This window comes from Orbicella franksi, chromosome 8 (assembly GCF_964199315.1).
Source record: "Orbicella franksi chromosome 8, jaOrbFran1.1, whole genome shotgun sequence".
In the NCBI taxonomy this organism is placed as follows: domain Eukaryota; kingdom Metazoa; phylum Cnidaria; class Anthozoa; order Scleractinia; family Merulinidae; genus Orbicella; species Orbicella franksi.
The window spans coordinates 14,583,664-14,598,662 of record NC_138152.1 but is presented as its reverse complement, the minus strand read 5'-3'; the positions used below and the strand labels follow the sequence as shown (position 1 = coordinate 14,598,662).

Below are 14,999 nucleotides of genomic sequence, written 5' to 3'. Positions count from 1 at the left end.
CGCTCGGGCCGCAAATGACACTACGCAGGCGCAAAGAAGCAATATTCTCTCAACAGGTCATGTTATTGCCTTATTAGCAGCCCGCTGTTAGTCATTTGCGGCGTGCTGAGCACGTGTTTTCAAGGGGCCGAGTTTCTATTTGGCCGCGAATATTGATAACAATGAATAATAATGGCTGTTGTCAGCCGGTGGGCTGTAGTGTTTCCAAGGTATATGTAGGAGCTGCTGCTTAATGCAACGTTGTTTACATTGTATATATCTTGTCCTTGTCCAAATATTGGTCCATCGGATAAACAGCTATACGTGCAATGCGTTCTCCCGCAACTATGGTGTTCTGTTTGATCTAGCTTTAGAGGTTGTCATCCAGGCTTGTTAACCAATGAGAGAAGAAAGGCTATTGAAACGTTCCAATACTGACGCACGTAATGAAAAATAAATAAATAAATAAATAAATAAATAAACAATAAAAAAATATTGTTGTAGCTTGGAGGATTTCTTAAAAATTATTGACCTTTGTAAAGGTTTATTTCATTGGCCCAGAAAGTTCCCTTTCCTTTTCTACTACCATTTCTTGCAGTAAGGACTCGGTCTCTTGTTCCCAAATTTTAAGGTTGTCCATTTTATTAAGAGCTTCCACCTGCGAGACTAGTACTGGGGCAGACTTGGAAATGGGAGTTGGCCGATTTTGCTAAAAGTACACATGCAGAAAAGAGCCTTAGAGGATGCGTAAATAATAATAAAAAAATCCTGTAGGATTATGTACAAAACTGAGAAAATAAAACACCGCTTTACTCATACAGATATCACTCAAAGTTTTAGTCACGAGCGCTACGATATCCTTGGCGCCAGGGAAGCTAGAGAGAAGGGATTCAGAAAATTTCATTTTGTATGATTTAACTGGAGGTAATTACAAGCTTGCGGTATTCACGGGGATCGTGACTAAAACACCTCACGAGTACATACGAGTTACATACGGATGCATACGAGTACATACGAGTAAAGGCACAGTGAATCCCCCATATGGGCCTTAAACCTAAGGTAATCCGTCTTAAGTTATCTCCTCTTGGTGCAAACTATTTATAGGAATTGTACCCGTGACTGGTTTCCTATCCAATCTAAGAACCACTAGACCTGTAAAGCATCACCTCACCAACATTTTCCATTCCGTTTTGTTTAATGATCATTATAAACCATTGCATTACACAATTACAAAAGTGTGCACATTTTTAGTTATTGCTTACATAGGGAAAAATTTCAAGCATAATCGACTCGGCATAAACCAGTCTCATCAATCAAGAGACTGTACTGTCTTATATTAATGTAATGATCTCATGCTGCGATAGCATTTCGACCAAGTAACAATCTTTGTTACTTTCTTATTCGGTGCAAGCTATTTTTCAAAAGCTTTATTTTTAAACGATTGTCACAATTAAAGGGGACAAATTTACCTGCATGTGAATCTATGCAGATGCAAAAAATGCTTATCTAACCTTTTGTTTTTCAGTTTCCATGGAAACTAATACTGACTGAACAGTAAATAAAATTCGACATTTTTTAAAGTAAGAAAAATTGTTGCATGGCGTAAGGCAAAGTATCGTTACTTTTGGAATTCTAGGGCATGGTGCATGGGTCTTTTCTTTATCAACGTTTTACATTACTTTCACAATTTTGTTATTAGTAATTAAACACAGTCAAACATCCGCTAATTAAGAGACTGTTGCTTTTCAGCTGAAACATTATGATTAAAGTTTGATCTCTAAGGTGTCTACAGACAGAACGTGCTGCTGTCGCTGCGCAGCTTTACCTTACGACTACCAGTTTCAACATATATCATCAAAAAGGTTTCCTCGAACAAGTTTATATTCCTTGCTTTTATAAATGAATTAAAATATATTAAAATGAAATATTTTCGATTAAATGCAGACAAAAAACAAAGCGCCATTTGGCGTGGGACACTAAGAAACGCATAAAATGTTATCATTGTATTATTTTAAAATCGTGTGTTCATCATGGTGCTAATCGTGTTCTCTCTCTTGAAATGAACGCAGAAAATACACTCTTGGAATGCGGACAAAAAAAAAAAAAAAAAAAATGTACTAAAAACGAATGCTAGCCGCCACAAATATCCAGACTTTTCAAATGTTGTTCTATAACCCCAAAAGTTCTGTTATATCAGGAAACCTATATTTGTATCATAAAGTCACATCAAATGAACCAGATTTACTTTCGTGTCAAATTCTCCATTAATTTAAAACAAATACATCAGTGTGAAGTCATTTACTATATGCATTGTTATTAATTTGTCAATCAGCGAGTTATGAGAGTCTTAATAGGGTGGTTAACCATAAAAAGACTTACAAATAAAATTTGAAATGAAATTCCCTTCATCACTAAACTTTTACCGTCTATTGTCGAAACCGCCGAAAATTGAACCTTCAATTCTCAAAAAACTATCTTTCTGTGTGAACTTTGAAACAATGAAAACTGTTTTTGATGCGCTACACTATTAGCTGGTGGAACAAAAGTTAACAAAAGTGTTTATAAGCAGTTATCTTGCCACTAACATGTCGCATACATTGCAAGTCAATTTTTTAAAAACCGCCCGAACTTATCCCGGTCTCATGAGGAAGATAGAAGTGTCGCCACGATGGTATGGTATGGTACCCCATCGAATATCACACTCTATAGTTAACATTTGGTCGGGTATCCCAACGGCCGTATTAGGCTACAGGTATTTGCTATCCATCCCCCCCCCCCCACCCCCCGACCCGCCTCCCGAGTTTGTAAAAGTCACCAATGATCATTCCCCAACAACAAAAACAGCGAAAAAAAAAATTCTTAGATCACAATTAATCATATGCGGATAGGTACTTGTAAGGGTGAACAAAGGAAAGACCAAATAAATTATGACAAGGTTAAGTCGAGCTCAGTAGTGAGGTCAAAAAAAAGAAGAAAATAATAAAGGCGTATTTGCACATTAAAATACCTTAATACAATTCGTTTTAATAATTCAGCTTGTTTTTGTTGTGTTATAAATGATTTGAGAACGTGAATGAAGGGATGTTAGGGCAAATCAACCAAGATAAAACACCTCCATCTCATCAGGTGTGAAGTGCATAGTCCCAGCCAGGATCGTTTTGTTGTCTTGTACTCCACTTGGAACAGAGTAAGAGTTCCCAAAGTCTGTGTATGACTTAATGTTACTGTTGGCGTTGTCAACAATGAGGATGTCATACCCATCACCAAATGTTGGACCAAAATTTGGCATTTTGACGATTGCATATGATGGTTTCGTTACCATGCTCTTAAATGGTCCAAGACCTTCTTTATTGCGGAGGGAAAATATAAACGCATTGGAAGTGGAACCAAAGGAACTTGTACTATCTGAGTAACAAGAACATACGAGCAGAAAAATTAATGACAAACAAAAACAAGACCAACAGCTTGAAACTTAAAAATTAGAGGTTGAGAATGCTAAACGTTCTTTGGTTCAGCTAAATCGTACTTTGAATAATTGTTATATTGGGTTTGCAAAGAAAACTGGAATAGGTGCAGCAGAGATTTAAAACCAGAGTGAACCAGAAAAACGTTTTTAACCTCCTTAAACCAACTAAGACCTAATCTTATTAGATCAAATAATATTAAGTATTTTAACAATCTGCAAGTTGGTTATGCTCTTTTCCAAGTATAGTTACTCTGTAGAACAGCCTCAATTCAACGCGAAAATATGCTCAGATATTTGTCTGCGGACATTATCTGTTACAAGAAGCGAAAAGCTTTCCGAGACCAAAGCTCGAGGAAAACTGTGAACTTTGAGGAACAGATAAGGGTCAAGGACAAATATCCGTGCATATGCATATTTCCGCGATGAATGGCGACTATTGTGTTTCTTATCTGTCAGTTATTATGCTGAATATCACTCGGATATTCCCCAGTTTTGGCTAGGACATATTCAGATACGTAAAACGCGAAAATATTTGATAGATTACAATTTTAGATTATTCGAAACAACACAATTACCATACCCCAGGGAATGTCAGCGTATCCTCCAAACACGTACACTCCATTTTTGATGATGGTAACCGTGTCACGTTTCCCATCACACCTGCTGTGAAAGGTACTGGCAGCCCAGCCGTAAGTGGAGGCGCGGTAACACAGTACCCAGTGAGGGTTCAATCCAACAGCAGGGGTCAGGAACTGATAAAGGTGGCTTTGGTAAGAGATATCCCCACCTATTATAGTCGAATGTGTTAACCCACCTACAATGTAAAAAAGTAAAAACAATCACTGATCAAACTTGTATCCGGTAAGAAATGTACAAGGCACTACTAGCTAGCTAGAGCAGACCCAAAAAGAAGTAACTGGCCGTAGAAGAGCAATAACAGAGCAGTAAAACAGCAGTAACACAGCAGTAACAGAGAAGTAAGGGAGTAGCAACAGAGCAGTAACAGAGTAGTAACAGAATAGTAACAGAGCAGTAACAGAGCAGTAACAGAGCAGTAACAGAGAAGTAACAGAGCAATAACAGAGCAGTAACGGGATGGTAACAGAACAGTAACGGAGTAGTAAAAGAAAACAGGAAAGTAAACAGAGCATTAACAGAACAGTCACAGAGTCACAGAGTAGTAAAAGGGTAGTAACAGAGCAGTCACAGAGCATTAAAAGGGTAGTAACAGAGCAGTCACAGAGCATTAAAAGGGCAGTAACAGGGGGATAACAGGGCAGTATCAGAGCAGTTACAGAGCATTAACAGAGCAGTAACAGTGCATAAACAGAGTAGTATCAGAGCGACACCTCGGAAATACGTTTTTTGGAGCGCGATACAATATTTTGCTGGTCAGCGGTACACCCTAACAAAACTACAAAATGCCTGCAATTTTTACATTGTTTTCGCAGCGAGTCCTATCGACAGTCAAAAAGATACAAAACTTAGAGCGCACACTGTAAACTTAGCTTTTAAACTCCGTTCATTTGTTGGATAGTTCTCAGTTAATATTATATATTGTGCCAAAGCCAAACTGAACTTGCACACGGTGTGAAATTGATGTTGTTTCGTGAGAGTTCATGTTCGCAAGCGGCGAGCCAGTGGCAATTTACGTTACGATGTGGGCTAAGGCTAAAACTAGGCAGGTTTTGTGTTGCTGTAACGGTGTTCTGAGGATATCAACTTCTCAAGTTTGTTGAATTGATGGGCTTGAACCGTATGAATCGGTATGTCAACGGTATTTCGATCAAATTCGTCGGGAAGACATGCTCGTGTTCGTCCTCTTCTTCGATTGGGGGCACTCACGTACGTAATCACGGTCATCCTCTCCTCACTCGGCATCACCGAATTATAGACCAAGTTGGCCGAAATCGAAGCAGTGCTTCGTATAAATCTTGGACATGTTGGTGTAACAAGTGTAGGACTGAGTCCCCAAAAGGGTTCAAAATCTGGCCTCAAGGAAGAATTCACCGAGGTATGTTTTCTCATAAAATATCCAATTTTAATTATACTGTACTTCAGGAAGCTTGAGGCTGGCGAAAATAAAATTTTAAATTTTCATGTTTATTATTGTTTCTTTGTTTCTTGTCATAATTTCGAATTGTTGCAGTTCTGTATTTTGCTTTTAACGCCTCTAAAGTGTGAAAATTATTTTAAACTAGTTGCATAGCTGTTAGAGTTTAGAAAAAAAGCTCGTTAGCTATTAAAAAACCACAAGAAGTACATGACATCTGATTATCTTTAGATGGCAGAAGACATGGAATACAAAGCTGTTAAAAGGGTAATTAAAAATACATGCATACAAGACAATAAAATTACCATAAAATCTGGGTAATAACAACTTTCAGTTAAAACTCAATAAATGAATTTCATTTTTAGTTATAAATAGGCTATCCCCCCTGTATTCACACAACAATCTTCTGATTATAAGGCCACCCAGATAATTTCTGACCACATCACCTTAGAGCCTGAGACTCTATAACTTTGTAACATTAATATTTGTTTACATATTACTATTATCTGGATTTCCCAATAGAAAACTTCTTCTATTGTACATTTTTTTCTATTTTGGTTCAGCAAAAATCCTTTTAGATACTGTCCATGGATGATTTCCACAACATCAATGCTGTAAAAACACCAACTGAGAGAACACTGATCAATGCTCTCCATATGGCAACTCCTCTCCTGAACATTCAGCCATCTGTTGATGGTGGGGAGAGGCAGGGGGCGGGAGCCCGGGAGAATAGGGGGTAGGAATCCGGAGAGAAATGCAAAATGCTAATTTTTGTCATTCATTAAGGCCTCAAATACTTTCAAAAACAAGAACTGAAAATGTTACTTGACTTTTATTTAGTGTCTTTAGAGACTTCTAGGCCGACGGGCAAAGAAAAATTCACCCTTGGGCTCAAAATGAGGCTCAAAATGAAACCCTTTGACAGTGGTTACGTCATAGGTCATTCACTTGAAAGACGGGTAAGAGTAGCAAGGCTGAAAACGAAGGAAAAAAGGAAAAGGAAATGCCTAAGGACTGTGCAGCTAAATGACTAGGATGTGTTTTGAGTCTCTTAATTTACAGGGGACAGGAGCAGGATGAACAAGGGTGGGAGTCAAGAGACAGAGGTATGGGAAGTGGGAGAACAGGGTATGGGAAGTGGGAGGTTCTGACTCGGCTGTCCCTCCCCCCACTTGATGCAGTACCTTGTCCCTAAGTAAAAGGTAAAGTCTGCATAGAGCCAAGTGGCCCATCAGGCCAGGCTTATCTCGGTTTCTGTAGCATGAACCGACTAGGAGTATCTCTACCACCCCTTGGATAGGATGCTAGTCGATCACAGGGTTACCCCCAGCATTAAATTCACCAGTACCCATATGTACACCTTTGTGGAGAGAGGCACCGTAAGAGTGAAAGTGTCTTACCCAAAAACACAACACAATGTCCTTGACCAGGGCTCAAACACGGACCGCTCGATCCATTGCTGAGCGCACTAACCACATGGCCACCGCACCTCCCACCTTGTCCCTTAGTACCCTTAACCCTAAACCTAAAAAAAAGGAGTCTGTAGATTTCAGTCAAGTTTACCTCTTATCACTTGCGTATTTGAGACAATTTCTAATTTCCTCGCTTTGCCATTCAGTTTACAGCACCAAAGCCTGACTTTAAGTGATTCGCAACTACTGACGGAACTTGTTTTTGCAACTTACAACTTCAGACTTTGCACAAAATTTCTCACTGGAGAAAAGCAATGTTGTAGAACTAAAGTGATGAACTAAATGCAATAAATATTAATTTGTAAGAAATGTATCTGTTCTTTAATACATACTTTTGTGTCTAGTATCTGAGTTAGATGTAGCCAAGATATATTACCAATGGTTTGTAGACGACAGAAAGCCAATTCAGAGACACAGTGGCATAAACAAACCCACTTGTAAGCCAATTTATCACAGGAAAAAAAAATACATATAATAATATTATACATATATAATTTATTGCCATCAGGTGCTATTGTGTCTTGTAATAAAGTGGTTACAAGTTTAAGTAAGAATCTTACAGAAGGGAAGATGATACAATACTATTACTAAGGCGATCATAATTAATTTCATATTGATTCAAAGCACGTGATATGTACATGTATGATTACAATGTAAAAATTATTTTGTAGTGATTGAGCAAAGCTCATCTGAATTAAATTAAATGAAAGGAAAAACAACAACAGTCAATTATTTATGAAAGTTGATACAATGCACATGTAAGATAGGGAAATAGAAATCGAAAAGCTTCAAATGACTGAGTAAACAAAATAAACTAGTGGGTTTCATTGAGGAGTTGATTACTGCCTCTCTGAAATGTTGAATGTCTTTTCAGCATCAAAAGAAGTGAAACTTGACCACATCCCATAAGTGGAAGCGGTTTCGTGTAAACAAATACAGGTGTTTGGGCATTTTAAAATATTTAGTTACATGTGCATACATGTACAGGGAAACGGTCTTGAAAATTTCCATGTGCTATCAACATTTAATTGATGGAAACAAAAAAGACCTCAAAAAAGGAAAAATTGTCAATGAACTGAAAATATTGAGCGGTCTTAAATGTTTTCAGTATTTCCAGCGTTCGCTGCGGTCAACAAATCATAATATTTTCGATTTCTACTCCCTTCGCAAACGCCACCATTATATAAATGTAGGCTTAAACAATCTTTAATGATAGAGAAATATCTTGTGAATGAAATGAAAAAATGTTTTATTCTTACAGCAAACGGCAGGTACAAAAAAAATATTTCACCCGTTCCAAAAGGCGCAGAAAGTCAGAAAGGTGATAGAAACGCCAAAACGCCAGTCTTTAAAGACAAATTCTTATCAAAGTTTCTTTGACGCGTTGCGAAATATAATCTCAATGAACAAGCACCACATGTCGGCGCAAAGTGAGTGTGAATAAAACGGTCCCGACTTACATGTACCTTAACCATTTCGCGCAAATTACACTTTAAATCCAACCAGTCTTCAAAATCCTTGCAAAAGCTGCACACAGGACAAATTTTCTGCTTTGCTGGATACCCATCGTTGATTTTCAGAATTCTAAGGCGAGGGCGGCAGAAGCAACACGATCCACGCTTCGTCCGCTCGAGCTGGCTCGAGTCAGCAAACTACACATTACTCCACACAAAATGACTCCCCTGTACCGCTATTCTTTACGAACATTGCTTGAGTATTAAAAACCCATTTAAGGAGGTCAAACTCACCAATAACGAGAAGTATCAAGGATATTTTCAACCTTAAAACGAAGCAAAACACCGATCTCAGAGAACTGATCGATCGAAGGACAACACAGCCCGATGGTGATGACCACTGACCAGTTACTGTGACGTCAAAAAACGTATTTCCGCGGTGTCTCTATCAGAGCAGTTACAAAACCGTAACAACAGATATCATTTAAACAACAGTAACAGGGCATTAAGAGCGTAGAAACAGAGCGGTAACAGTGCAGCAACGGAGCAGCAACAGGATGTTTTAATCTTTGATCATGAAGCTATTTACTCTTTCATATACCACAATTACATCTTTGAACTGCGTTTAAGAGAAAAATGAAACGTGAACAATAAACGAAACAGACATGAGACATTGAAAACTGATACAAGTTATCAAAAACTGGTTCTTACTTTTTATAGCGTCACATTTCTTGCCAGTCCAAGGCTCTGTGCACAAACATGAAAATGTTTGTTTCTTGTCATCAGACAAACAAGAACCACGATTGAGGCATCCGGTCATGAGACAACCCTGGATTGAAAATGTGAGATTGTAAATGCGAAAATACTAAGATATTTGTTACAATTGTTCATGTTGCGATATTTTATGGCTTAACGTATATTGGTGTAACTGGGCTTAAACCTAGGTATATATATATGCTGGGCGCTGCTTGAGGGACAGAATTTTGTATGATAAAACACAATGAGTTGTGAATTAGAATGAATATTAAAGAAGCCAGGATTTAGAATGTATCTTTGGTGGTATCAAACAACTTCCACAGTACCGCCCCTTTGAACTGATGAAAAAAAAAACAAAAAAACAATAAGACAAAAACATTCAACATAAGCTAATTAAAGTCAATCATGGAGGACTATGTCTTAAACCGTAACAGGTTTTCAGTGTAAATTGCTTTCAAAGTAAACTGACCGGCGATTATTCCGATATCATGTTTTACCGTGCGATTCTCTGCACAGGATAACCAAGGCATGTGGCACTTACCAGGAGCTACACGCGACCCTGCAAAAAGAACCCCTCACAAGGAAAGAGGTGCAACTATGGGCAAAGGCATGGCACGCCAATGGCACAGACCTCTTTACCTTAGAGGGCTTAGAGTATCTAGAAGTTACATACTTATTATCACTTGGAATTTCCATTTGTCAGACAGACGCTATGGGGACAATGCAGAAGCCACACAGTACTCCAAATTATGAAATTTTTTAGCGGGCAAGGAGGAAGATCTGATAACGAGCCCAACTACAGCGGTCAAGCCGTGTTCCAAGATTTTTCAAGGGAACTGTGTTTGCAAGCTCTTAACCATATCTGCGTCGTAAAGTTTCATTGAGAGCCAAGTAAAATCAGCCAGTTCAAGCTGTTCTACTTAAAGCAAAAATCATTAAAGAAGACCCTGACATGGCCTTACTGTGCCTGAGACCCAGGCCTATTGATCACAAACTGCCATCGCCCACCGAACTACTCCTTAGTTTGACGATCCAAGGCAACCCTACGCGGAAAATCAGCAGACAGCCCTTGAGGTCTGCAAGGCAACTTCCTGGACCAAACCCAAGACAAAGATAAATCATCAAGGATCAAACGAGACTGGACTTGAAAGAAGCCAAGGTGAAAGAAAAGCATGCAGGAATCCTCCGATCATATGCCGTGACAACTCCAACTAGGTAAGAGCTGAGGCGCGCTAAAACCCATATAAGGGTGGTCCCTCAGAGCAACCAAGAACTCGAACCAGACACAGATGAACAACTCGTGGTTCAAGTCACCACCAACCCAACTGTTGCGGTTTCAGTTTCTTCAGAGAATCAAGCCACTGAAATCCCGGGCGGATATGTAACTTGCTCTTTGTTGTACAATGCTGTCTTATTAACATAAGGAACTTTTGATGTAGCTTATCGCTTATGTTCCTTTGTTCAGTTGACATGTTATTTTGTTTTGTTGTTATAACTCCCCTAATAAAAAAAAATTGCAATTTCCTTGATTGCGATTGGTTTAAAAAACTCCTGTTTTCCACTAATGCACTTGCCAAGTTGTTAACGGGCAGTTTGCTATTCGACAGTTTGTTATCGGACAGTTTGTTATTGGTCAGTTTGTTATCGGACAGTTCAATAGGCCAATCACATTTAAAGTTGTAGTTTACATCAACCAATCACATTCAAAGCTGTAGTTTAAATTGACCAATCACATTCAAAGTTGGAGTTTAGTTATAGTTGTAGTTTAATGCCAATTTTCTTTTTCTTTCATAACTTGGCTCTTCTTCTTTTCTCGGAAATTGTAATTTATATGATTAATTGGTTATAAGACTTCGCGTCGTCGGTCTGCATTCATATTCGTGATAAACAAATTGGACTCCCGCTGCGCGGCCATCCGGTTTTGTTATCACTCACATGATTACAGACTTTACTAAATCCATTTTTAAATCACTGGTTATCCTTGCAATCTGATTGGCTCTCAGTGGTGCGATTTATTCACGAATCGCAATATTTTTTGCTCTAAATCGCATCTTTTTCACAGCCAATGAGAATGGGACAGTAAAACAAAAGCACCAATCAGATTTCAAGATTAGTTTAAAGTAATCAATAAAATTTCAGGAAAATGAAAGGCAAAAAGCCATTGTGTGGAGAATTTTGCAACTACTATTGCCAAAACTTTGTTGTTATTGTAGTTTTTTTCCAAAAAAGTTGACGAATTTAATTAATTGCAGTTTCTGAATGACGATTATGAGCTCCTTCAGGCTGAAGACCTACTTTAATGGAAGTTTCCAACTTTCAGTGTCTATTTTGACGAATAGTTTGGCGATTTTTCTTCAACATCTGCTCAAGATCCGTATGATACCGAGTACTGCAAAACATAAACAAACGAAAACCACACAGCAACAAATTCAGAGCCATCTCAAGAAGGTAGATGTTTCCAGGTTTTCAGTAGTTTCAAACGAAGCAACAAAAGAGCTCAACTCTGTCGCTGTGAATAAACATAGTCAAAATACACCACACTGTACAAAATAGTGAATGAACAAACGTCTTACGAAGCCGGTGCTAGTCTCGCCATCTTAGAAATATCTTAAAATAAATGGCGCCGCAAGAACTTGACAAGGTCCTGAGTATTGAGTCCTTCGCCGAGGTCACAAAAAGAGACGGAGATGATAACTAGCTGGACTCCCCTAAGATCATGTCATTGAACGGTGTTTAAAAGGAAAAAAAAACAACTATCCACTGGGCATCGTGCACTCGAGGGAGTTTCACAACTCAAAAGAAATCGATCGCAGAATTACACAGGATATGCACCTTCAAATTCCTGCTCCAAAGACAATGAAAAGTCTCAGCCTCAACCACAGAAGAAAGGAAGGCCTTCCATAATTGATTCAGGCGATGAGAATTGAACTTTTATACCTGAAGTAGGCTATTTTCGTTCTGACTTCAGAACTTCTTGTTTCTTTGTCATGCTCAAATGAGTTTTTGTCACATGACATCGTTTTGCATACTAAATGAGACGTAACGGCGTTTCCGGTTCCGCTATTTTTAACAAACCGGCTACTGGAACAATACACCAAAAATATAAAATTTAAGGCGATAAAATTGTGCGATTTCAAAATGGATCTAATAAAGTGGCAATTGAACTGAGTAGAGTGCAATTTTGGTCTGAAATCATACTTGTGATTTCAGACCAAATTGCACTCCACTCAGTTCAATTACCATTATGAATTGTTTATGATTACAGACTGAATTGGACGGCTCCACTTAGTCCTATTACCATTTCTTATGAGGAGGAGACGGACGCCGCGATATGTACTTCGAATGTATCTCCGGTGACGTAAGCACCACATGAATCATGATGCCTTGCGATTTTTACTTCCCACAATGCTGTTAGTTTCAAAAAAATTAAAGGAGTTTAACTGTCTCCTGCTCTTGACATACTAGCTAGCATTTATGTCAGTCGCTGGATAGAAACCTAATGAATAATTAGCGGCGTTTTCCACTTTGAAAGGTTATTATGACCGGTGGCTAACAAAACAGATAAATAAGTTAAGAAAAATAGAATAAACATTAAAATATCTAGCCTGAAATGATGATCTTGCTTTAACTGCTCTCGTCGGTCAGTATCTGAAATGAGGCACGTCTGGCAAAATTAAACAAATATAATTTATGTTGAAACCTCGCTCGAATATTTGACGAAACTAACTAAATGTTCCTTTATGGTTACGAGTTGTAGTCATTTCAGCCTGAATTGCTTCCAAAATTAAGATCAATGTTGGAGAATGACGGTCAAAAAGAACAAAAAGGAAAAAGGAAAGAAGGACTCTTAAATGTGTCTCGATGTAATTCGACGTGGGCTAAGAAGACAAATATTATTACAACCATCTCAAGTTTCCTTGACGAGACGTTTGAGAAGAGACTCATTAAAAGATGGCCAATAATTTATTCATTTTATATATAACTTTGGAAGAATAATGAGGAGTTAACTCGGAATTAGGGCAATATACGTACGGTGCCCAAAGCTTTTTGACGGTGAGCTAGCAAGACAGCTGATAAAAAATTTGTTTGCGAGAGATACACGCTAAAATTATGTCGACAAATAGCGAGCAAAAGACCTGGTAAAAAATTGTTTACGCTAGAGGTGCGCGAGCGAGCAAGCGAGCAAAAGACGAGAGACGCGCTAAAATTATCGACTGTGAGCGAACGAGCGACCCGCCAGAAAAAGTTATCGCAAGAGACGCGCCTAAAAATTGTCGTCTCCTGGTTGCGAAGAGAGACTTCGATTCCTTTCCTAGTTAAAACTGATTATAACAGAAATCTGTTTTTGTCTCTTATTCACGGCGGCGACGGTAGCGGAGTAGAAATTTATTGCAGTTGAATACCGCTATTTGGAACTCCGGGGTTTGGAACCCTCAGGGGAATAAAAAACTAGGTCGAAATTAGCAGGAGTTCGAAACAGCCGTTAGTAAATGACCGAAGAACAGATCCCAGGGAAATAGTTTTGAGTTTGAAATAACGGGGTTATTCGCAATAATCGAGTTCAAATTAGCGGAGTCCGACTTTATCTATCCAGTTATGTTTCAAAACAGGGGAATTTGGACCTTTGTTTTCTAACCTGCTTTGTTCGAGTCAGTCAGACTCACTTTTGTAAGGAGCAAAGGCACAATTTGGATAATTATTTAAGGATCCATACATCAAAGGTGATGATCTCACGATAGATTGTACGAAATAAGGACAACCTGATAGGGATTATAGAATTTTGGAACTCGTATCGATTGATATTTTAACAAATTACCATGAAGCTATTTAAAGAGGTTCAGTCAATAACATTTAGGGCAAACAAACGAATAGGAAAAGGCACGCAGTAAGAGATTTAACTTGCTGCTGTGGTTCTGATCATGAGCAAAGAAACTAAAGAGCAAAGCAACCGCGAAGAAGTCCGGAATTAGTTTTACGGGTAACAATGCTGTTAAATTTTATCGATAAAATAATCCTCATTTAAATTCATCAACTCACCTTTAAAAGCAGCGAGAAAGTTACGTCCTCCTGATCATGGAATTTGATGTCTTCATTGATATCGTGCTTGTTAAGTTCACAAGTTCCTTTGTCGTCCTTCTTGGAAGACATCCTGAAGTTTGTGGACGTACACCAAATGTTTCTCAAACACAACTGGCTGCACAACATCAAACTGGGAGACTCAAAGCGCTTTACAACGTGGCCTTGAAGTCGTTTATTTTCATGCGTTGTGAAGTATGCTGAACGAGAAAGTGATTCTTCATCGGCTGCAAAAGCCGCGAAGTATACAACCTGCTGAATGAGAATAACGAAGAAAACGTCTTTAAGTGGCTGCATTATTTACAGAACTCAGTGCGATTTTTTTTAGCAGCGAAGTCGTCGAGTTAGAAAAAAAAAAAAAAAAACCTTTCGTATATATTCGGCAATCCTCGTTATCCCAACTGACACACCTTGCCTTTTCGTGCCCGTATAAATTACTGTGTAGAGGACTTTACAATGCATAATTACCCGGTTATATAATTAGCATAGTAAAGACAATTGATAGGTAAGTGTCAGCGAAAATTTCCTCTTCCCATACAGAAAACACGAATTACCTACTTTATGAAATCACTACTCTTTTTAACTTTTCCGAGGAAACGGGCAATATCTCTTGTAGCATGTGTTTTATTCTGTTTTTCAGGGTACGAAGAGGCCATCTAATAAGATGGTCACAACACAGTTGAAAAATTAATCAATCAGTCAATTTACGAATAATATATACGTAAAAAATAATAATCATCATA

General features: G+C 38.4%; 1 protein-coding gene across 1 annotated transcript; it reads right to left on the bottom strand.

Annotated features, from left to right (window-relative positions):
* Positions 1-2,811: 2,811 nt before the first annotated feature.
* On the bottom strand, positions 2,812-14,665 carry LOC145494793 (uncharacterized). Its single transcript, XM_081474367.1, has 4 exons — positions 14,218-14,665; positions 9,136-9,253; positions 4,026-4,259; positions 2,812-3,384 (listed from the first exon to the last, which is right to left on the bottom strand). The coding sequence occupies exons 1-4, from the start codon at positions 14,551-14,553 to the stop codon at positions 3,074-3,076; spliced, it is 999 nt and encodes a 332-aa protein (XP_081330493.1). The 5' UTR covers positions 14,554-14,665; the 3' UTR covers positions 2,812-3,073.
* Between the last annotated feature and the right edge of the window lie 334 nt (positions 14,666-14,999).